The sequence below is a fragment of the Scyliorhinus canicula genome, chromosome 10 (genome assembly GCF_902713615.1).
Source record: "Scyliorhinus canicula chromosome 10, sScyCan1.1, whole genome shotgun sequence".
Classification (NCBI taxonomy): domain Eukaryota; kingdom Metazoa; phylum Chordata; class Chondrichthyes; order Carcharhiniformes; family Scyliorhinidae; genus Scyliorhinus; species Scyliorhinus canicula.
The window spans coordinates 143,148,665-143,173,885 of NC_052155.1; the positions used below are offsets into that span (position 1 = coordinate 143,148,665).

The window sequence follows — 25,221 nt, forward strand, 5'->3', positions numbered from 1 at the left end:
CCACCACTCACCCCTCCCCACCACTCACCCCCCCCCCACCACTCACCCCCCCCCACCACTCACCCCTCCCCACCACTCACCCCTCCCCACCACTCACCCCTCCCCACCCCTCACCCCCCCCCCCCACTCACCCCTCCCCACCACTCACCCCTCCCCACCACTCACCCCTCCCCACCACTCACCCCTCCCCACCACTCACCCCTCCCCACCACTCACACCCTCCCCACCACTCACCCCTCCCACCAACTCACCCCTCCCCACCACTCACCCCTCCCCACCAACTCACCCCCCCAACTGACCCCTCCCCCCAACTCATCCCCCAACTCACAGCTTCCCCCCAACTCACCACCCCGCAACTCACCACCCCACCAACTCACCCCCCAACACTCACCCCCCCCGACTCTCACCCCCCAATTCACCTCTCCAACTCACCCCCCCAACGCCCCCTCCCCCCCACAACTCCCCCTCCCCACCACTCACCCCCCAACTCACCACCCCCAACTCTCACCCCCCAACTCTCACCCCCCCAACTCTCAACCAACAACTCTCACCCCCCAACAACTCACCCCCCCAACTCACCCCCCCAACTCACCCTATCCCAACTCTCACCCCCCCAACTCACCCCCCAAAACTCACCCCCCCAACTCACCACCGACAACTCTCACCCCCCAACTCTCACCCCCCCAACTCACCCTATCCCAACTCTCACCCCCCCCCCCCAACTCACCCTCCCCCCAACTCACCCTCCCCCCAACTCACCCTCCCCCCAACTCACCCTCCCCCCAACTCACCCTCCCCCCCAACTCACCCTCCCCCCCAACTCACCCCCCCACCCCAGCCCAACTCACCCCCCAACTCTTACCCCCCCAACTCTCACCCTCCTCCAAACTCACCCCCCAACTCACCCACCCCCCCACTCACCCCCCCAACCCACCCCCCAACTCATCCCCCCCCCAACTCTCACCCCCCCCAACTCTCACCCCCCCCAACTCTCACCCACCCCCAACTCTCACCCCCCCAACTCTCACCCCCCCAACTCTCACCCCCCCCAACTCTCACCCCCCCCAACTCTCACCCCCCCCCAACTCACCCACCCCCCCCCCAACTCACCCACCCCCCCCACCCACCCAACTCAACCCCCCAACTCACCCACCCACCCCCCCAACTCACCCACCCACCCACCCCCCAACTCACCCACCCACCCCCCTACTCACCCACCCACCCCCCCACTCACCCACCCACCCACCCGCATACTCACCCACCCACCCGCATACTCACCCACCCACCCGCATACTCACCCACCCACCCACCCCCCCAACTCACCCACCCACCCCCCCAACTCACCCCTCCACCCCCCCAACTCACCCCTCCACCCCCCCAACTCACCCCTCCACCCCCCCAACTCACCCCTCCACCCCCCCAACTCACCCCTCCACCCCCCCAACTCACCCCTCCACCCCCCCAACTCACCCCTCCACCCCCCCCAACTCACCCCTCCACCCCCCCCAACTCACCCCTCCACCCCCCCAACTCACCCCTCCCCCCCCCCAACTCACCCCTCCACCCCCCCAACTCACCCCTCCACCCCCCCAACTCACCCCTCCACCCCCCCAACTCACCCCTCCCCACCACTCACCCCTCCCCACCACTCACCCCTCCCCACCACTCACCCCCCAACTCTCACCCCTCCCCACCACTCCCCTCCCCACCACTCACCCCTATCAACTCTCACCCCCCCAACTCTCACCCCTCCCCCAACTCATCTCACCCCACCCCCCCATCTCACCCACCCAACCCATCCCATCCCAACTCAACTTAACTTAACCTCACCCCTCCCCCTCCCCCTCCCCTTTCAACTCACCTCCCCAACTTCCCCCCCCCCCAATATAATCACTGATTGGCTGCACTAATGCTGTGACGTCATTGCGCAGACACGTCGAGTGACGTTTGATTGGCCGATGTTGATCCGTTTTGCGCATGCGTCAAGTTGCTTTGCTGAATGTGAAGATGGCGCTGAATTCCACCAACCCGTCTCAGTTACTGCCACTGGGTAAGAAGCGGAGAGTGATGCAAGAGCCCCTAGTTATGGCTCGGAGAGGTGGAGTTGAGTCGTTGGCTGCAATTAGCCCCTAGAAATGGTGCGAGAAACGGAGGAGGCTCAGGTGAAAGCTGAGGGTGCCGCGCGCAAATGGTGCGATCAGTTAGGGAAATAGAGCGGAATGAGTGAAGAAAAGAATGGGGACGATGGGAATGGAGGTTTGAATGTTGGAGAAATGTTCATTGATGAGCGAAATGGGGCGGGGTGGACAGGTTGGGTGAAATAGTGATGGGAAGAGGTGCGTGGAAGTGATACATGATGGAAGTTAGGATGAAGGAAGAGTAGGAGAAAAGGGAGAGGAGAGATTGGGGAACGAAGAAGCAGAGGTAGGAAAGGATGGAGAGGGAAAGCAGATTATTGAGTATGTGTTTGGAGGAGAGTGCTGGAAGATGAGAAGGGGCATGATGAAAGTGAGGGACCTAGGTGATGAAAGGAAGTCAGGAGGGAGATTGTGGGGGGCTAAGGGAATTGATGTAGCGAGGAAGGAGGAGGTAAGGTGGGTGGCAGAGAAGTGGAGGAGGTGGGAAAGGGGAAACTAAAACCCCAGGGAGGGGATGAAAAAATAGTGGGTTCCCCCAGATGCCTCAGTTTCCTTCCCCAGTCCAAATATGTGCAGGTTAGGTGGGGTTATTGGGATAGGGTGGGAGAGTCAGCCTGGGTCGGATGCCCTTTCGGAGGGTCGGTGCAGACTCAATGGGCCAAGTCACCACTTTCTGTACTGTAGGGATTCTGTGAAAAGAGAGGAGGAAGAAGTTGAAAGGTGACTGGAGATGCAGTGAGGTGGAAGGCTCTATTGGTTTGAAATATTTGTGCCTTTTTAATAGAAATATGAACAGATCCTAAATAGGTAAGCAGAAGTCTGTGCTTTTAATTGCTGTCCTTTTTTTAAAGAAATTTACCTGCAAACATTTTTTCTTCCATTCCAGAGCTGGTGGACAAATGCATTGGTTCGCGAATTCATATTGTTATGAAAAATGACAAGGAGATTGTTGGAACACTGCTAGGTTTTGATGATTTTGTCAGTATCCTTTTATCGTTTTTTATGTCAAAACGCCCTGCTTGATGAATGATATTGGCATTTACAAATGTATTCACACTTTGTGATTCAGCTGACTAATTCAGTCAACTGGCACATAAGTAAATGGAGTGCAATTCAGAGGTGTGAGGCAACACCTGGAATATTGTGCAGTTTTGGTCTCCTTTTTTGAGGAAGGGTGTTCTTGATTCCAGGGATGGCGGGACTGTCATACGAGTAGAGATTAACTAGGTTAGGATTGTTCTCGCTGGAATTCAGAATGAGGGTGGATCTCATCGAGACATAAAATTCTAACAGGACTAGACAGGGTAGATACAGGGAAGATGTTCCCAATGGTGGGTGTGTCCAGAGCCAAGGGTGACAGTCTAAGGATTCAGGGTGAACCATTTTGGATAGAGATGAGGAGACATTTCTTAACTCAAAGAGTGGTGAGCCTGTGGAATTCATTACCACAGGATGTAGTTGATGCTATAACTCTGAATATATTCAAGAGGCTGCTAGATATAGCACTTGGGGTAAATGGTATTAAAGGCTATGGGGAGAAAGTAGGATTCGGCTATTGAGCTGGATGACCGGCCATGATCGTGATAAATGGTGGAGCAGATTCGAAGGGCCAAGAGGCCTCCTCCTGCTCCAATCTACTATGTTTCCTATCTACTATGTATCCATTTGGGGAAAGTGCATAAGAACATAAGAACTAGGAGCAGGAGTAGGCCATCTGGCCCCTCGAGCCTGCTCCGCCATTCAATTAGATCATGGCTGATCTTTTGTGGACTCAGCTCCACTTTCCGGCCCGAACATCATAACCCTTAATCCCTTTATTCTTCAAAAAACTATCTATCTTTACCTTAAAAACATGTAATGAAGGAGCCTCAACTGCTTCACTGGGCAAGGAATTCCATAGATTCACAACCCTTTGGGTGAAGAAGTTCCTCCTAAACTCAGTCCTAAATCTACTTCCCCTTATTTTGAGGCTATGCCCCCTAGTTCTGCTGTCACCCGCCAGTGGAAACAACCTGCCCGCATCTATCCTATCTATTCCCTTCATAATTTTAAATGTTTCTATAAGATCCCCCCTCATCCTTCTAAATTCCAACGAGTACAGTCCCAGTCTACTCAACCTCTCCTCATAATCCAACCCCTTCAGCTCTGGGATTAACCTAGTGAATCTCCTCTGCACACCCTCCAGCGCCAGTACGTCCTTTCTCAAGTAAGGAGACCAAAACTGAACACAATACTCCAGGTGTGGCCTCACTAACACCTTATACAATTGCAACATAACCTCCCTAGTCTTAAACTCCATCCCTCTAGCAATGAAGGACAAAATTCCATTTGCCTTCTTAATCACCTGTTGCACTTGTAAACCAACCTTCTGTGACTCATGCACTAGCACACCCAAGTCTCTCTGAACAGCGGCATGCTTTAATATTTTATCGTTTAAATAATAATCCCGTTTGCTGTTATTCCTACCAAAATGGATAACCTCACATTTGTCAACATTGTATTCCATCTGCCAGACCCGAGCCCATTCACTTAACCTATCCAAATCCCTCTGCAGACTTCCAGTATCCTCTGCACTTTTCGCTTTACCACTCATCTTAGTGTCATCTGCAAACTTGGACACATTGCCCTTGGTCCCCAACTCCAAATCATCAATGTAAATTGTGAACAATTGTGGGCCCAACACGGATCCCTGAGGGACACCACTAGCTACTGATTGCCAACCAGAGAAACACCCATTTATCCCAACTCTTTGCTTTCTATTAATTAACCAATCCTCTGTCCATGCTACTACTTTACCCTTAATGCCATGCATCTTTATCTTATGCAGCAACCTTTTGTGTGGCACCTTGTCAAAGGCTTTCTGGAAATCCAGATATACCACATCCATCGGCTCCCCGTTATCTACTGCACTGGTAATGTCCTCAAAAAATTCCACTAAATTAGTTAGGCATGACCTGCCTTTAACGAACCCATGCTGCGTCTGCCCAATGGGACAATTTATATCCAGATGCCTCGCAATTTCTTCCTTGATGATAGATTCCAGCATCTTCCCTATTACCGAAGTTAAACTCACTGGCCTATAATTTCCTGCTTTCTGCCTACCTCCTTTTTTAAACAGTGGCGTCACGTTTGCTAATTTCCAATCCACCGGGACCACCCCAGAGTCTAGTGAATTTTGGTAAATTATCACTAGTGCATCTGCAATTTCCCTAGCCATCTCTTTTAGCACTCTGGGATGCATTCCATCAGGGCCAGGAGACTTGTCTACCTTTAGCCCCATTAGCTTGCCCATCACTCCCTCCTTAGTGATAACAATCCTCTCAAGGTCCTCACCTGTCATAGCCTCATTTCTATCAGTCGCTGGCATGTTATTTGTGTCTTCCACTGTGAAGACCGACCCAAAAAACCTGTTCAGTTCCTCAGCCATTTCCTCATTTCCCATTATTAAAACTCCCTTCTCATCCTCTAAAGGACCAATATTTACCTTAGCCACTCTTTTTTGCCTTATATATTTGTAAAAACTTTTACTGTCTGTTTTTATATTCTGAGCAAGTTTACTCTCATACTCTATCTTACTCTTCTTTATAGCTTTTTTAGTAGCTTTCTGTTGCCCCCTAAAGATTTCCCAGTCCTCTAATCTCCCAGCAATCTTTGCCACTTTATATGCTTTTTCCTTCAATTTGATACTCTCCCTTATTTCCTTAGATATCCAGGGTCGATTTTCCCTCTTTCTTCCGTCCTTCCTTTTTGTTAGTATAAACCTTTGCTGAGCACTGTGAAAAATCGCTTGGAAGGTTCTCCACTGTTCCTCAACTGTTCCACCATAAAGTCTTAGCTCCCAGTCTACCTTAGCTAGTTCTTCTCTCATCCCCTTGTAATCTCTTTTGTTTAAACACAAAACACTAGTATTTGATTTTACTTTCTCACCCTCCATCTGTATTATAAATTCCACCATATTGTGATCGCTCCTTCCGAGAGGATCCCTAACTATGAGATCATGAATCAATCCTGTCTTATTACACAGGACAAGATCTAGGACCGCTTGTTCCCTCGTAGGTTCCATTACATACTGTTCTAGGAAACTATCGCGGATACATTCTATAAACTCCTCCTCACGGTTGCCTTGACCAACCTGGTTATACCAATCGACATGTAGATTAAAATCCCCCATGATAACTGCTGTACCATGTCTACATGCATCAGTTATTTCTTTGTTTATTGCCTGCCCCACCATCTCATTACTATTTGGTGGCCGATAGACTACTCCTATCAGTGACTTTTTCGCCTTACTATTCCTAATTTCCACCCAAATGGATTCAACCTTATCCTCCATAGCACCGATGTCATCCCTTACTATTGCCCAGATGTCATCCTTAAATAACAGAGCAACACCACCTCCCTTACCATCCACTCTGTCCTTCCGAATAGTTTGATACCCTCGGATATTTAACTCCCAGTCGTGACCATCCTTTAACCATGTTTCAGTAATGGCCACTAAATCATAGTCATTTACGATGATTTGTGCCACCAGCTCATTTACTTTATTCCGAATACTACGAGCATTCAGGTAAAGTACACTTATGTTGGTTTTTTTACCTCTGTTTTGAATCTTAACATCTCCAGTTTTATTCCGTTTGTTATTACTGGGCCTATTCACTGTGCTCCCCTCAGTCACTGTACCTTGTACTGTCGCCCTTATGGATTTCTGACTATGTCTTCTCTGCCTTGCACTTTTCCCCTTACTTCCTTTTGTTTCTGTCCCTGTTTTACTACCTTCCAACTTCCAGCATTGGTTCCCATCCCCCTGCCACATTAGTTTAAACCCCTAAGTTTCCCCTTAGTGTCCAAAAAGGTGAGGAGGGGTTACTGGGATTGGGTGAGGTGTAGGCTTGGGTAGGGTGCTCTTTCCAAGGGCCGGTGCAGACTCGAAATTCAATGATTCGAAGTATGTTGATAAGCGTTTTAGATCTAGATTAAACCAAAAAGCTCCAGGAATCAAACACAATTGGTAAAACAAACAAAGAACAAAGAAAAATACAGCACAGGAACAGGCCATTCGGCCCTCCACGCCTGCGTCAACCATGCTGCATAAGACCATAAGACATAAGACATAGGAGTGGAAGTAAGGCCATTCGGCCCATCGAGTCCACTCCGCCATTCAATCATGGCTGATGGGCATTTCAACTCCACCTCCCAGCATTCTCCCCATAGCCCTTAATTCCTCGCGACATCAAGAATTTATCTATCTCTGCCTTGAGGCCATTTAGCGTCCCGGCCTCCACTGCACTCTGCGGCAATGAATTCCACAGGCCCACCACTCTCTGGCTGAAGAAATGTCTCCGCATTTCTGTTTTGAATTTACCCCCTCTAATTCTAAGGCTGTGCCCACGGGTCCTCGACTCCTCGCCTAACGGAAACAGTTTCTTTGCGTCCATCCTTTCTAAGCCATGTATTATCTTGTATGTTTAACCTAAAACCTTCTACACTTCTGGGGCCCGTATTCCTCGATTCCCATCCTTTCAGGTAAAGTACACTTATGTTGGTTTTTTTACCTCTGTTTTGAATCTTAAGTTTCAGTCCAACCCAGTCCAACCCAGTCCAACGCCGGCATCTCCACATCTTGAATCTTAACATCTCCAGTTTTATTCCTTTTGTTATTACTGGGCCTATTCACTGTGCTCCCCTCAGTCACTGTACCTTGTACTGTCGCCCTTATGGATTTCTGACTATGTCTTCTCTGCCTTGCACTTTTCCCCTTACTTCCTTTTGTTTCTGTCCCTGTTTTACTACCTTCCAACTTCCAGCATTGGTTCCCATCCCCCTGCCACATTAGTTTAAACCCTCCCCAACAGCTCTAGAAAACACCCCCCCTAGGACATCGGTTCCAGTCCTGCCCAAGTGCAGACCGTCCGGTTTGTACTGGTCCCACCTCCCCCAGAACCGGTCCCAATGCCCCAGGAATTTGAATCCCTCCCTCTTGCACCATCTCTCGAGCCACGCATTCATCCTATCTATCCTGACATTCCTACTCTGACTAGCTCGTGGCACTGGTAGCAATCCTGAGATTACTACCTTTGAGGTCCTACTTTTAGTTTAACTCCTAACTCCCTGAATTCCGCTTGTAGGACCTCATCCCGTTTTTTACCTATATCATTGGTGCCTATGTGCACCACGACAGCTGGCTGTTCACCCTCCCCCCCCAGAATGTCCTGCAGCCGCTCCGAGACATCCTTGACCCTTGCACCAGGGAGGCAACATACCATCCTGGAGTCTCGATTGCGTCCACAGAACCGCCTGTCTATTCCCCTTACGATCGAGTCCCCTATCACTATAGCCCTGCCATTTTTCTTCCTGCCCTGCTGTGCAGCAGAGCCAGCCACGGTGCCATGAACCTGGCTGCTGCTGCCTTCCCCTGGTGAGCCATCTCCCTCAACAGTATCCAAAGCGGTATATCTGTTTTGCAGGGAGATGACCGCAGGGGACACCTGCACTGCCTTCCTACTCTTGCTCTTTCTTTTGGTCACCCATTTTCTATCTCCCTCAGTAACCTTCACCTGCGGTGTGACCAACTCGCTAAACGTGCTATCCACGACCTCCTCAGCATCGCGGATGCTCCAAAGTGAGTCCATCCGCAGCTCCAGAGCCGTCAAGCGGTCTAACAAGAGCTGCAACTGAACACACTTCTTGCACGTGAAGGAGCCGGGGACAGTGGACGTGTCCCTGAGCTCCCACATCGCACACGAGGAGCATGACACGGGTCTGGGATCTCCTGCCATGTCTTAAACCCTTGGTAAACTTAAACAACTAGAATTTCAAAATAAAAATAAATAAATTAGACAATGAAAAGAAAAAGAGCGACTACTTACCAGTCACTTACCAGGGTTAAAAAGCACCTCCTTACACTATGCACCGATTTACCTCACTGCACCAAATTACCAAGTTTAAATCTCTCACTCTGTATGAGTCTCACTCCGGATGTGTCTCCTGGAAAAGTGCTCGCTTACTGTGTGCGCTCTCTGTCTGTCTTTTATACAGACCTCAGCTAACCGATGACTCAAAAAAAAACCTTACCTTCAAAGAGAATAATACAATGTGCCCCTAAACAGGCCTCAACAGGCCTCAGGTGATTGACAGATAACTGCCTCTCAGCAATTAGGGTGGGGGCAGCTTCAACCAATCAGACACTAAGCTCCACACTGCACTTTTAACTGAAAAACAGCAGAATTAGATTTTCCACTTACCTTTGCTGATAAGGCAAAGGAATGCAGAATAAATGGTGAGATAGTGAGAAATGTAGAGCAAATAAGCAAAGCCATGGCGTATCAACCAAGCTATATACCTTGTGATCTTACATTTTCATATTTTAAGCCTATTTGGCTTTACAAGTGACACACGTCAGACATATTTGATTCTCGTCCGTACCACTTAAAACACGGCATTTGAATTATTTTTTAAAAAGGATTTGTCAGAACAATATTCAATGTATAATTGTTTATTTAAAGTCAATCATCCACTATTCCATAATTTTAAAATGGTCAAAGATGAACAAAATTTTTTTTTTATTGTCACAAGTCGGCATACATTAACATTGAAATAAAGGACAGCCTGGTGGCCCAGTGGTTAGCATATAACATACAGTGCAGAAGGAGGCCACTTGGCCCATTGAGTCTGCACCGTAACCAAATAACCCCTCCGAACCTTTTTTTTTTTGGTCACAAAGGGCAATTTATCATGGCCAATCCACCTAACCTGCACGTCTTTGGACTGTGGGAGGAAACCGTAGCACCTGGAGGAAACCCATGCAGACGCGGGAAGAATGTGCAGACTCCGCACAGACAGTGACCCAGCGGGGAATCGAACCTGGGACCCTAGCACTGTGAAGCCACAGTGCTATCCACTTGTGCTGCCCACATCACTGCTATCTCACGGCGCCGAGGTCCCAAATTTGATCCCAGCTCTGGGACACTGACCATGTGGGGTTTGCACGTTCTCTCTGTTGGCGTGGGTTTTTCCCCCACAACCCAAAGATGTGCAGGATAGGTGGACTGGCCACGCTAAATTGCCCCTTAATTGGAAAAATTGGGTACTCAAATTTATTTAAAAAAAACACTGCAATGAAGTTACTGTGAAAAGCCCCTAGTCACCACATTCCGGCACCTGTTCGGGTACACGGAGTGAGAATTTAGAATGTCCCAATTACCTAACAGCGCGTCTTTCGGGACTTGTGAGAGGAAACCGGAGCACCTGGAGGAAACCCGTGCAAATTCCCGCAGACAGTTACGCAAGCCAGGAATTGAAGCAGGGATCCTGGTGCTGTGAACAACAGTACTAAACATTTTTATGCTGTGCCGCCCTATTAATCAAAATGGACTATTAATCTAAAATCAATTGTGAGGAGGTTCCTACCATCTAATATTCAGGACTGAGTGACAATTTGGTGAAAAATGAACAAATCAGAGAACCAGCATGGATTTGTAAAGGGTTACGCCCGAACAAATATTTTAAGGAAGAAACAAACACGGTCGATAAGGAGTATTTATGAATGTTATTTACATGGACTATCAGAAGGCATTCCACATAATGGGTTTAACAAAATTTAATGTATGATCTTGGTGCAACCTATTGGCTTGAATGGGGAATTGGTTAAGATATTGGAGATTGAGTAGGAATATCACCTATCTACTGGTAGATGCGGAAAATGATGCTCCCCATCCAGATGGATAGACTTTCTTTTAAAAATAATTGAATCAAAAAATAAAAGTGTGCTTAAAAAGAATGTAGCAGAAATTCAGAGCTTCGGAGTTGGATGCATCCAGATGTGAGTATTCCATCACAACCCTCAGTTTATTGTATTTGGAGGCACCAGTGGATGTCACTCATTCAGCCAATTTTATCACTTCAGTAGTACAGGTATTCTTAAAATGGTCACCAAAAATCTGAAAACTGGTGGTCCTCTGAACTTCTAGGATCTACTGGGAATCTAACGGATAATAAACTGACTTTTAGAATGTTCATTTCTTAACTCTAAGCCTTGGATATGGTGCTTGAAGATGTCACGGAATTGTAAGTACTATACACCCTTGTGCTGTTTGGAATTTAGTAGCTGATATATAAGATTAGCCAACAGTCTTTGCTTCCAGTGGATGTTGAAAAGTGCAACTTGTAAATTAATTCAAAATTAAGGTTAGATTTAAATTTCAATACCAGAAAGGATAGGAATTTTAAAAACTGTCAGAGGCTGCAATGTTTTGCCTTAATTACCTAATGTCTAGAATCTCAGTTCCATCAATTTTTTCATCGTTTGAAAGATTCCTAGTTAGTCTTCACCAAATACTTCAGTAAAAAGTTTTCAAAACTAAACTAGTTTTATTTATTTTAAATTTTTCATAAATTGGTCAAACAATTTAAATTTGTACAACAACCACTGAATGTGTAGACATGGTCTGATTTCTCCTTTTAAATACGTATTCAGAATGTTCTGTGAATACCTGACTCCCTTGAAGGGGAATTGAGCTTGTTATGTCAATTAAAAATGACCAATACTGACACAAACATACCCATAGTATATTCAACAGTTATGGAGGTTTATACCATTACACTTTAGTCTGCCCTCTGTTTCACTCCAGTGTAGTGTATTTTTGGCTTGTAGCTGTTAAACTGCTTAGTTACCGTTTCTCGTTCTTGCTCCTCTAAAGTGAGATCACACCAGAAGGCAGAAGAATCACAAAACTCGACCAAATTTTGTTAAATGGAAACAACATAACAATGGTAAGTAGTGGAATCCAGATGATAACAAAATTACAAGATGATTTGGTCAGATTTCTCTAATCTCTGTCTGTCTGTTTTTTGGACATGCAGGAAATGCACAGGCAAAATCTGTTCCTCCAACTAGCTTGTTTCTATTACCATTTTACTGTTGAATAATATGCGCAATATGGAGAAATCAGATAGAAGTTACAATCTGGCAGACTTTTAGGCTCCATAAGAATATACTTAGTCAACTGAAATTACTAAATTCCCATGAGTCAATTTGGTATGTTTAGATCACACCAATATTATCTGAAGGCATAGAATTACATAGTATATAGCATAGAAACATACCATTTGTCCCAACAAGTCCATGGTGCTGTTTCTACTGTCGCCCATCTCCTCTGTCTCTCCATCAACTCTTCATTCTCCATTGTTAATTTGTCTAACTTCTCCTGAAATGAATATGTACTATGCACCTGAAGAACTCCATGCATGGTAGCACAGTGGTTAGCACCGTTGCTTCACAGCTCCAGGGTCCCAGATTCGATTCCCGGCTTGGGTCACTGTCTGTAAGGGGTCTGCACGTTCTACCTGTGTCTGCTTGGGTTTCCTCCGGGTGCTCCGGTTTCCTCCCACAGTCCAAAGATGTGCAGGTTAGGTGGATTGGCCATGCTAAATTGCCCTCAGTGTCCAAAACGGTTAGAATTAGAATTAGAACAGTACAGCACAGAACAGGCCCTTCGGCCCTCGATGTTGTGCCGAGCAATGATCACCCTACTCAAGCCCACGTATACCTATCCCAGTAACCCAACAACCCCCATTAACCTTATTTTTTAGGACACTAAGGACAATTTAGCCTGGCCAATCCACCTAACCCGCACATCTTTTGGTTGGGTGAGGTTACTGGGTTACAGGGACAGGGTGGATGTGTGGGTTTAAGTAGGGTGCTCTTTCCAAGGGCCAGTGCAGACTCGATGAGCCAAATGGCCTCCTTCTGCTCTGTAAATTCTATGATTCTATCTGAGCACCATAACCAGAGCCTTCTGTGGATCCCTGTGCCAGGTGCCATCGAGTGTACGTGGCCTGATCGCGACTCATTTCCCTTTTCTCTGTGACATTAGACATTAGAGTCTTGTACCTGGGGTCTGTGGGGGTCAGGATCCGAACCCCGGGAATAGGGGTCGGGACCGCTACCTCAACTCCCTCTAGCGTATGGTACTGGTTATTGTTTTGTGAGCTAAATGCCTTCATGTGATTCACATGGTGCCAGCTGGCTTTCCTGGAATCCATCAATACCCGGTAAATGAATGGGCTTGCCTTATCTACCACCGGGTAGGGTCCTGCGTATCTGGGGAATAAGAATTTGCCCGGCTCGAAGACTTGGAGCATTATCTTCTGCCGACTTCGTACTCCACGGGGTTCACCTTGCCTTCAAACTATGCCTTACTCTGTTTCTTTCTTCTCATTTTAACGGCTGCTGCTAGCTCTGCGGCTAGAACGTTTTCCACCAGTATTTTGACAGCAGTCTCATGGCTAAGAGCTGCGAGCTCAGGTTTGGATAAATCCAGCCTTAGCAGGGCTTTGGTCCCTCATGGGTCTCCCTGTCATGAGCACATGTTAGGTCAGTCCGGTGAAACTGGAAACTGAGTTCCGCATTATTATGAGGACAAATGGCAGGACTTGGTTCCAAGTATGGTTGTTCTGCTGGACGGTCTTACAGATCATTTCTTTGAGAGTACCGTTCATCCTTACCACTATCCAGCTGGATTGAGGATGGAAAGCAATGTGGAATTTTCGTTTCATTCCAATAACCTCATTACCTGCTGCATCACCTGGGTGGTGAAATTAGTGCCTTGGTCCGAAATACGACCAGGATGTATTTCTAAACTCCTGTGCAGGGCAGTAGGGGACCGATGTATTCAATCTGCAAATTTATCCAGGGGCCTTCTACGGACTGAGTGTGTCTCAGTTCTTCCTTATGGGTATATTTGTCGGGATTGTATTGGATGTAGACTGTGGAGTTTTCGACGTAATGCGACATGCTTTTGTCTATGTCTGGCCATGGGCACAATCCCTTAATGCGCCCACCTGTGGCTCCTGCCCCTTGGTGGCGCTGGGCATTGTGGTTTTGATAAATAATTTGGTTGCGGTCTCTAGTTGGTACCACATGCTGGCTGTCCTTGAGGACTAGCCCATCCTTTACTGTAATGGGATCCTGCCACTTATCAAAGGAGGCAGGGCGTGCTCCTTCCTGAATCTGCTTTAGGTCTTGGTTGCTGCTTGGAGCTTGTTTAAGGGCCTTAATCTGAGTTACTGCATTGATCCGTTTGATAAGTGGGGGTTGCCATGATTTCCGCCCCCGGATGCCCTGCTTGGCCAATCCATCTTTCCTTATGTTCTCAATTGGGAAGTTCTATGGTGGGCCTTAACTTTAATAATGTTGTACTCATGGCCTTGGGCAGTCTGAATAAATATATTTATTCAGGGGTGCAGATGGTAAAGGTTTTTTGTCTGCCAAGAAGAATCCTCAAGCTTCCAAAGGTGGCAGGAAGTCAATTAAACTATTGCAGACATGCATGCTGTCCATGTGTCTGTCCGTCGGTGTGGGGAACTGGCCAGGGTGGCTGACCACGTAAGCTATGGCTGCTCACTCTGCCGCCTGGCGCTCATCTGGGTGGGAAGCTTTACAGAGGCATGTCTTCCACATAGATGCCACATCCTGTCTTTCTGTTCCTGATCTCCAAGAGGATCCATCTACAAATATTTTGTCTGCTTCCCTGGGTCCTCCCCCCATCTCTTTTGGAACAAATGGGGCCATTTATTGCCATTACTTGGCACTCATGATGTTTCCCTCTGTAGCTCAAGTTGCGTTTCCCTCTGCAGTTCAAGTTGGTTACAAGGAAGGTGGGGGCTCGGGTATGTTTTACTGCGATGTTGTGGTCCTGGAGCATGAAAGTACAGTGCTATACCGTTTTGACTAACCGCCCCGTCCTTAATCTGGCCATCTAGAATAACAATGGGCGTGCTCTGTGAGAATGGTCAATGGATTTAGGCAAAAAGATGTAACTGAAATATTGTACCGCCCAGGTAACCACTTAAAAGTGCTTTTCGCACACTGAGAAACCCTGTTCAACTTGGGTTAGGAGCTAGGAGGCATAGGCCACTGGTCCGAGATTCCCATGGCACTCCTGCAGAAGTATGGTTGCAAGTGTGCTGTCTGTGGCCGCGAATTGCAGCGCAAAGGGGAGGTCTGGGTTAGGTACTTGTAGTGCTGGGACCTGCGGGGCTGGATATAGCTCAGAATGCCTGGCTGGTGCACTCCCACAGGGCATTTTTCTTTAGGCAGTCTGAAAGGACATATGTCGATAGGATGTATATGTCCTATTGAAAGGACAGGCAGGTAGGCAAAAGGGGTGGGGTTGCAATGTTAGTAAGGAATGAAGTTAAATCAATAGCAAGCAGTGATATAGGATCAGAAGGCATAGAACCTCTGTGGGTAGAGTTGAGGAATCGCAAAGGTAAAAAGACCCTGATGGGAGTTATGTACAGGTCCCCTAGCAGTAGTCAGGATGTGGGGCAGAAAATAAATCGGGAGATAGAAAAGGCATGTCAAAAGGCAATATTACAATAATCATGGGGGACTTCAATATGCAGGTGGACTGGGAAAATCAGGTTGGTAGTGGTTCCCGAGAAATGGAATTTGTGGAATGTCTGAGAGATGTTTTTTTGGAGCAGCTTGTGACAGAGCCTACTGTGGAACAGGCAATTCTGGATTTGGTGATGTGTAATGAGGCAGACTTGATTACGGAACTTAAGGCGAAGGAACCTCACGGAGATGGGTTGAAGTGTGTATACTTCAACGCAAGAAGCATCAGGAACTTAAGGCATGGATCGGTACTTGGGATGTTGTGGCCATCACGGAAACTTGGAAACAAAATGGTTGTTGGAAGTCCCTGGTTATAGATGTTTCAAAAAGATTAGGGAGGGAGGTAAAAGAGGTGTGGGGGGGGGGGGGGGGGGGGGCGTGGTGGCGGCGTGGTTAATTAGAGTTAGTATAACAGCTGCAGAAAGGCAGTTCGAGGAGGATCTGCCTACTCAGGTAGTATGGGTTGAAGTCAGAAATAGGAAAGGAGCAGTCACCTTGTTGGGAGGCCCCCCAATAGCAGCAGAGATGTGGAGGAACAGATTGGGAAACCGATTTTGGAAAGGTGCAGAAGTCACAGAGTAGTCATGGGTGACTTCAACTTCCCAAACATTGAGTGGAAACTCTTTAGATCAAATAGTTTGGATGGGGTGGTGTTTGTGCAGTGTGTCCAGGAAGCTTTTCTAACAGTGTGTAGATTGTCCGACCAGAGGGGAGGCTATATTGGATTTGGTACTTGGTAATGAACCAGGGCAAGTGATAGATTTGTTAGTGGGGGAGCCTTTTGGAGATAGTGACCACAATTCTGTGACTTTCACTTTAGTAATGGAGAGGGATAGGTGCGTGCAACATGGCAAGGTTGACAATTGGGGGAAGGGTAAATACGATGTGACTTGTGTAAGGCTGAGGAAACAAGGTTTAGACAGGGCGCTAGAGGGATACAAGACAGCCAGGAGGGAACTGAAGAAAGGGATTAGGAGAGCTAAGAGAGGGCATGAAAAATCTTTGGTGGGTAGGATCCAGGAAAACCCCAAGGCCTTTTACACATGTGAGAAAAATGAGAATGACGAGAGCGAGGGGTGGTCCGATCAAGAACAGTCGCGGGATATTGTGTATTGAGTCTGAAGAGATAGGAGAGGTCTTGAACGAGTACTTTTCTTCAGTATTTACAAATGAGAGGGACCATATTGTTGGAGAGGACAGTGTGAAACAGACTGGTAAGCTCGAGGAGAAACTTGTTAGGAAGGAAGATGTGTTGGGCGATTTGAAAAACTTGAGGACAGACAAGTCCCCCGGGCCTGACGGGATATATCCAAGGATTCTATTGGAAGCAAGAGATGAAATTGCAGAGCCGTTGGCAATTATCTTTTCGTCCTCACTGACAACTGGGATGGTGCCAGGGGATTGGAGAGTGGTGAATGTTGTGCCCCTGTTCAAAAAAGGGAATAGGGATAAACCTGGGAATTATTGGCCAGTTAGTCTTACTTCAGTGATAGGCAAAGTAATGGAAAGGGTTTCTGAGCATCTGGAAAGACTGCTTGATTAGGGACAGTCAGCACGGATTTGTGAGGGGTCGGTCTTGCCTTACAAGTCTGATTGAATTATTTGAGGAGGCGACCGAGCATGTGGATGAAGGTAAAGATGTAGTGTACATGGATTTTAGTAAGGCATTTGTAAGGTTTATGCAGAAAGTAAGGAGGCATGGGATAGTGGGAAATTTGGCCAGTTGGATAACGAACTGGCTAACCAATAGAAGTCAGAGAGTGGTGGTGGATGGCAAATATTCAGCCTGGAGCCCAGTTACCAGTGGCGTACCACAGGGATCAGTTCTGGGTCCTCTGCTGTTTGTGCTTTTCATGAATGACTTGGATGAGGGAGTTGAAGGGTGTGTCAGTAAATTTGCAGATGATAAAGATTGGTGGAGTTATGGATAGTGAGGAGGGCTGCTGTCGGCTGCAAAGTGACATAGATGGGATGTAGAGCTGGGCTGAGAATTAGCAGATGGCGTTTAACCCTGAAAAGTGTGAGGTTTGGTTGTCCATTTTGGAAGGACAAATATAAATGCGGAATACAGGGTTAACGGTTGGGTTCTTGGCAATGTGGAAGAGCAGAGAGATCTTGGGGTCGATGTCAGATCTTTGAAAGTTGCCACTCAAGTGGATAGAGCTGTGAAGAAGGCCTATGGTGTGCTAGCGTTCATTAGCAGAGAGATTGAATTTAAGAACCGTGAGGTGATGATACAGCTGTACAAAACCTTGGTAAGGCCACATTTGGAGTACTGTATGCAGTTCTGGTCGCCTCATTTTAGGAAGGATGTGGAAGCTTTGGAAAAGGTGCAAAGGAGGTTTACCAGGATGTTGCCTGGACTGAAGAGTAGGTCTTGCGGGGAATGGTTGAGGGTGCTAGGCCTTTTCTCATTAGAATAGAGAAGGATGAGGGGTGACTTGATAGAGGTTTATAAGATGAACAGGGGAATAGATAGAGTAGACAGTCAGAGACTTTTTCCTCGGGTGGAACAACCCATTACAAGGGGACATAAATTTAAGGTGAATGGTGGAAGATATAGGGGGGATGTCAGAGGTAGGTTCTTTACCCAGAGAGTAGTGGGGGCATGGAATGCACTGCCTGTGGAAGTAGTTGAGTCGGAAACATTAGGGATCTTCAAGCGGCTATTGGATAGGTACATGGATTACGGTAGAATGATGGAGTGTAGATTAATTTATTCTTAAGGGCAGCACAGTAGAATTGTGGTTAGCACAATTGCTTCACAACTCCAGGGTCTCAGGTTCGATTCTGGCTTGGGTCACTGTCTGTGCGGAGTCTGCTCATCCTCCCCATGTGTTTGTGGGTTTCCTGCGGGTGCTCCGGTTTCCTCCCACAGTCCAAAGATGTTCTGGTTAGGTGGATTGGCTATGATAAATTGCCCTTAGTGTCCAAAATTGCCCTTCGTGTTGGGTGGGGTTACTGGGCTATGGGGATAGGGTGGAGGTGTGGGCTTGGGTAGGGTGCTCTTTCCAAGAGCCGGTGCAGACTCGATGGGCCGAATGGCCTCCTTCTGCACTGTAAATTCTATGATAATCTATGATTAATCTAGGACAAAGGTTCGGCACAACATCGTGGGCCGAAGGGCCTGTTCTGTCCTGTATTTTTCTATGTTCGATGTTCTAACCCTGAGGGAGCAGTGACCTCAACATGATAGAATTTACCCTGCAGTTTGAGAGGGAGAAGCTGCAATCAGATGTAACGGTATTACAATTAAATGAGTGTAACTACAAAGACATGAGGGAGGAGCTGGCCAGAGTTGATTGGAAAAGGAGCCTAGCAGGGAAGACAGTGGAACAGCAATGGCAGGAGTTTTTTGGGGTTATTCAGGAGGCGCAGCAGAAATTCATCTCAAGAAGGAGGAAATGCTGAGGGGAGGACACGGCATTCATGGCTGACGAGAGATGTCAAGGACAGCATAAAAGATAAAGAAAAAACATACAAAGTGGCGAGGGTTAGTGGGAAGCCTTTAAAAGCAAGCAGAGGACAACTAAAAAAGCAATAAGGGGAAAGAAGATGAAATATGAGTGCAAGCTAGCTAGTAACATAAGGAAGATAGGAAGAGCTTTTTTCAATGTATAAAACATAAGAGAGACAAAAATAGACATTGGACCACTGGAAAATTTGGCTGGGGAAGTAATAATGGGAAACAACGAAATGGCAGACAAACTGAATAGTTACTTTGCATCAGTGTTCACGGTGGAAGACACCAGTGGGATGCCAGAGCTCCAGGAAAACCAGCGGCAGAGGTGAGTGCAATGACCATTCTCAGGAAGAGCTTCTGGAGAAATTGAAAGGTCTGAAGGTGGATAAGTCACCTGGACCAGATGTCTCCATCCCAGGGTCCTAAAAGAGATAGCTAACAAAATTGTGGAGGCATTGGTGATGATCTTTCAGGAATCACTGGCGGCAGGAAGGGAAAGTGGCCACTGTTTCAGAAGGGAGGGAGGCAGAAGATGGGAAATTATAGGCTGGTTAGTCTGACTTTGGTCATTGGTAATGGATAGAGGATTGTCTGACTGGCAGAAGGCAGAGAGTGGGGATAAAGAAGTATTTTTCAGGATGGCAGCTGATGACTAGAGATGTGCCCCATGGGTCTGCTGGGACCACAACTTTTCACAATATACATTAATGATCTGGAAGAAGGAACTGAAAGCACTGTTGCTAAGTTTGCAGATGGCACAAGATCTGTAGAGGGACAGGTAGTATTGAGGAAGCAAGGGGGCTGCAGAAGGATTTGGACAAGCTAGGAGAGTGGGCAATGAAGTGCCAAATAAAATACCACGAGGAAAAGAGAGGCTATGCACTTTGGACGGAGGAATTTAGGCACAGACTATTTTCTAAATGGGGAAATGCTCAGGAAATCAGAAGCACAAAGGTACTTGGAAGTCCTTGTTCACGATTGTCTTATGGTTAATATGCAGGTTCAGTCGGCAGTTAACAAGACAAATGCAATGTCAGTATTCATGAACAGCACTGTACCGTACAGGCCCTTCAGCCCACAATGTTGTGTCGACCATTTATCCTAATCTAAGATCAATCTAACCTACACCCCTTCAATTTACTGCTGTCCATGTGCCTGTCTAAGAGTTGCTTAAATGTCCCTAATGACTCTGACTCCACCACCTCTGCTGGCAGTGCATTCCACGCACCCACCACTCTGTGTAAACAACCTACGTCTGCCATCTCCCCTCTTCCTTCCTCCAACCACCTTAAAATTATGTCCCCTTGTGACAGCCATCTCCACCCTGGGGGAAATTCTCTGGCTATCCACTATATCCATGCCTCTCATCATCTTGTACACCTCTATCAAGTCACCTCTCTGCCTTCGCTCCAGTGAGAAAAGCCATAGCTCCCTCAACCTTTCTTCATAAGACATGCCCTCCAGTCCAGGCAGCATCCTGTACCCTCTCCAAAGTATCCACATCTTTCCTATAATGAAGTGACCAGAACTGGACACAATATTCCAAGTGTGGTCTAACTAGAGTTTTATAAAGCAGCAGCAAAACCTCATGGCTCTTAAACTCAATCCCCCTGTTAATGAAAGCCAACACACCATATGCCTTCTTAACCCTATCGACCTGGGTGGCAACTTTGAGGGATCTATGTCCGTGGACCCCAAGATCCCTCTGTTCCTCCACACTTCCAAGAATCCTGCCTTTAACCCTGTATTCAGCATTTAAATTTGACCTTCCAAAATGAATCATTTCACATTTATCAAGGTTGAACTCCATCTGCCACTTCCCAGCCCAGCTCTGCATCCTGTCAATCTCCTGTTGTAACCTGCAACAACCCTCAACACTGTCTGCAACTCCCCCAACCTTCGTGTCATCGGCAAACTTATTAACCCACCCTTCCACTTCCTCATCCAAGTCATTTATAAAAACCACAAAGAGCAGAGTTCCCGGAACAGATCCTTGTGGGTATCCTGTCTGGCCCAGGGGACTTGGCTATCCTGATGCTTTTCAAAATTTCCAGCATATCCTCCTTCTTAATATCAACATGTTCGAGTCTATTAACCTGGTTCACACTGTTCTCACGGGCAACAAGGTCCCTCTCTCTAGTGAATACTGAAGCAAAGTATTCATTTAGGGCCTCCCCCATCTCTTCAGACTCTAGGCACAACTCCCTCCACTATCCCCGATCGGCCCTACTCTCACTCTGATCATCCTCTTATTTTTCACATAAGTGTAGATCGCCTTGGGGTTTCCCCTAATCCTTCCCGCCAGGGCTTTTTCATGTTCCCTTCTAGCTCCTCGGTCCATTTTTGAGTTCCTTCCTGGGTACCTTGCAACTCTTCAGAGCCGATTCAGATCCTTGCTTCATCAACCTTAAGTAAGCTTCCTCTTCCTCTTGACTAGAAGCTCCACTTCTCTTGTCATCCAAGGCTCCTTCACCTTACCATTCCTTCCTCGTCTCAGTGGGACAAAACTATTCAGCACTCACAGCAAGCGCTCCTTAAACAATCCCCACATTACATTTCTGGTAAAGGTCAAGGAGCTGTGGTCACTGTCACCGAAATGCTCTCCCACCGAGACATTTGACATCTGGCCTGGTTCGTTGCCGATAAGTCCAATATGGCCTCCCCCCCGAGTCGGCCTATCTACATATTGAGTCAGGAATCCTTTACCCCGCACACACCTGACAAAATCTGCTCCATCCAAACCATTTGCACTAAGGAGGTTCCAGTCAATATTAGGGAAGTTGAAGTCACCCATGACAACAACTCAGTTACTTCTGCACTTTTCCAAGATCTGCCGCCAAATCTGTTCCTCTATCTCTCTCTCAATCCCTCTCTATCGGGGGGTCTATAGAAAAGTCCCAATAAAGTGACTGCTGCTTTTTTGTTTCTGACTTCCACCCACACTGACTCAGTCGGCAAACCTTCCTCAACTACCTCCTTTTCTGCAGCTGTGGTGCACTCCCTAATTATGTGTCACTTATCCTCCTCTTTTACCTCCCTCTATTCTGAACCCCGGAACATCTAAAGAGGGCTAGAATACAAGACCAGGGATGTACATCTGAGACTGTATAAGGCTCTGGTCAGACCCCATTGAGTATTGTGAGCAGTTTTAGGCCCCGTATCTAAGGAAGGATGTGCTGGCATTGGAGAGGGTCCAGAGGAGGTTCACAAGAATGATCCCTGGAATGAAGAACCTGTCGTATGAGGAGCGGTTAAGGACTCTGGGTCTGTACTCGTTGGAGTTCAGAAGGATGAGGGGAGATCTTATTGAAACGTACAGATACTGCGAGACCTGGACAGAGTGGACATGGAGAGGGTGTTTCCACTTGTAGAAAAAACTAGAACCAGAGGACACCATCTCAGACTAAAGGGACAATCCTTTAAAACTGATGAGGAGGAATTTCTTCAGCCAGAGGGTGGCGAATCTGTGGAACTCTTTGTCACAGAAGACTGTGGAGGCCAGATCACTGCATGTCTTTAAGATAGAGATAGATAGGTTCTTGATTAATAAGGGGATCAGGGGTTATGGGGAGAAGGCAGGAGAATGGGGATGAGAAAATATCAGCCATGATTGACTGGCTGAGTGGACTCGTTGGGTCGAGTGGCCTAATTCTGCTCTTGTGGTCATGTGGAAAGGGGGGCAGCTTTGGTGGCAAAACTATTGATGTGGTTTTGGCAGTACCCCACCACCCCAGAAAGAAGTGCAATGAGCTCACTCTCTTTGGCAGAGGAAGGCATGTTACCGACTCAATCCACTTTTCTATTTCGTGCTTCTCTCGGTCACCACTGTCCCCGAGTATGAGACTTGTGATCTCATAATCTGGGCTTTCTTGGGGTTGATTTTTAGGCTGAGCATAGTGAGGAGGTTCAACAATTCCTTCAACCGTTTAAGATGTTCCCCTCTGGTTTCGGCCTGGAGAAGATCGTCTACATACTGAACCAAACATATGGCTTTTGAAAAGCCTTCCAGACCCTTTGTGAGTACCTGGTGAAATATAGAGAGTGAGTTATGGAAGCCCTGTGGCATGCATGTCTAAGTATATTACTGCCCGTGAAAGTTAAGGCAAACTTGTACTAGCACTGCCAGTCGAGAGGAATTGACCAGAAGCCGTTGCTGAGGTCTAGCACTGTGAAATAATTGGCATGTGGGGCCTGACTCATCCTGGCTTCAGAGCTGCTCTGGGGGGGCTGTGATTATGGTTGTTGGTTCATAGACACAGAGAAGATAGGAGCAGGAGGAGGCCTTTTGCCCCTTCGAGCCTGCTCTGCCATTTATCACAATCATGGCTGATCATCCAACTAGCCTAATCCTGCTTTCTCCCCATAACCTTTGATCCCATTTGCCCCAAGTGCTATATCTAGCTACTTCCTGTGGTAATCAATTCCACAGGCTCACCACTCTCTGTGAAGAAAAGTCTCCTCATCTCTGTCTGAAATGGTTTACCCTGAATCGTCAGACTGTGACCCCTGATTCTGGGCACACCAACCATCGGGAACATCTTCCCTGCATCTACCCTATCTAGTCCTGTTAGAATTTTATTTTTATTTTTTTAAAATAATTTTTATTCAAATTTTCACATTTTCACAAAAAAGAAAACAATAACAGAAAATTCTAAGAACAAAAAAAAACAGACCCCCCCCCCCCCCCCCCCACCGTAAATACAAAAGAGAAACAATAAATTAACGCCCGTCATTGGCAAAAAACAGATATTCAACCCAAAACAAAAACAAAGAGACAACCCCCCCCCCTCCGGGTTGCTGCTGACCTTTTGTTATTACCGTTCTGCCAGGAGATCTAGGAATGGTTGCCATCTCATGAAAAACCCCTGCACTGACCCCCTCAGGGCAAATTTCACCTTTTCCAATTTGATGAACCCTGCCATATCATTGATCCAGGCCTCCATGCTTGGGGGCCTCGCATCCTTCCACTGAAGAAGAATCCTCCGCCGGGCTACTAGGGACGCAAAGGCCAGAACACCGGCTCTTTTGCCTCCTGCACTCCCGGCTCCACTGCAACCCCAAATATTGCGAGTCCCCAGCCTGGATTGACCCTGGATCCTACCACCCTCGATACCGTCCTTGCTACACACTTCCAAAATTCCCCCAGCGCTGGGCATGCCCAGAACATGTGGACATGGTTTGCTGGGCTCCCTGAGCACCTAATACACCTGTCCTCGGTCCCAAAAAACCGGCTCATCCTTGTCCCGGTCATTTGAGCCCTATGCAGTACCTTAAACTGTATGAGGCTAAGCCTCGCACACGAAGAGGAGGAGTTAACCCTTTCTAGGACATCCGCCCGCATCCCCTCCTCAATCACCTCACCCAGCTCCTCCTCCCATTTATCTTTCAGCTCCTCCACCGAGGCCTCATCTACCTCCTGCATCACCTGGTACACTTCCGAGATCCTCCCCTCTCCAACCCATACCCCCGAGAGCACCCTATCCTGGACCCCACGCGGCGGCAGCAGGGGGAACCCCTCCACCTGCCGCCTGACAAACGCCCTTACTTGCATGTACATAAAGGTGTTCCCCGGGGGGAGCCTGAACTTCCCTTCGAGCTCACCCAGGCTCGCAAACTTCCAGTCTATGAACAGGTCCCCCGGCCTCCTGACACCTGCCCTGTGCCAACTCAGGAACCCGCCATCAATTCTCCCCGGAACAAACCGGTGATTCCACCGTACCGGGGACCCCATCGAGGCCCCCACCTCCCCTCTGCCACCTCCATTGCCCCCAAATCTTGAGGGTAGCTGCCATCACTGGGCTCGTGGTATACCTCGTCGGAGGGAGCGGCAGCGGCACCGTTGCAAGCACTTCCAGGCTCGTACCCACACAGGATGCCATCTCCAGCCTCTTCCATGCCGCCCCCTCCCCGTCCATTACCCACTTACGCACCATCGCTGCGTTGGCTGCCCAATAATACCCACAGAGGTTGGGCAACGCCAGCCCCCCCCCCCCCCCCCCCGCTCCAAGAACACCCGTCTCACCCTTGGAGTCCTGTGTGCCCACGCAAACCCCGTAATGCTCCTGTTAACTCGCCTGAAAAAGGCCTTCGGGATAAGGATGGGGAGGCACTGGAACAGGAACAGAAATCTCGGGAGCACCGTCTGACTGCACCCTACCCGCCAAAGACAGTGGCAGCATGTCCCACCTCTTAAACTCCTCCTCCATTTGCTCCACCAGCCTTGA

The 25,221-nt window shown here is 47.7% G+C and overlaps 1 protein-coding gene across 3 annotated transcripts in view; it reads left to right on the forward strand.

Moving 5' to 3' along the window:
* The first annotated feature begins 1,934 nt into the window (after positions 1-1,934).
* lsm5 (LSM5 homolog, U6 small nuclear RNA and mRNA degradation associated) overlaps positions 1,935-25,221 on the forward strand; it is a 32,272-nt gene continuing 8,985 nt past the window's right edge. Inside the window, exons 1-4 of one of the 3 annotated variants that reach the window (XM_038809813.1) lie at positions 1,935-2,050; positions 3,025-3,120; positions 11,174-11,201; positions 11,834-11,906. In XM_038809813.1, the coding sequence (XP_038665741.1) occupies positions 1,978-2,050; positions 3,025-3,120; positions 11,174-11,201; positions 11,834-11,906 (270 nt within the window). In that variant the 5' untranslated portion in view covers positions 1,935-1,977. The remainder of the gene's footprint in view (positions 2,051-3,024; positions 3,121-11,173; positions 11,202-11,833; positions 11,907-25,221) is intronic. The other 2 variants (XM_038809814.1, XM_038809815.1) reach the window with 2 other exon arrangements.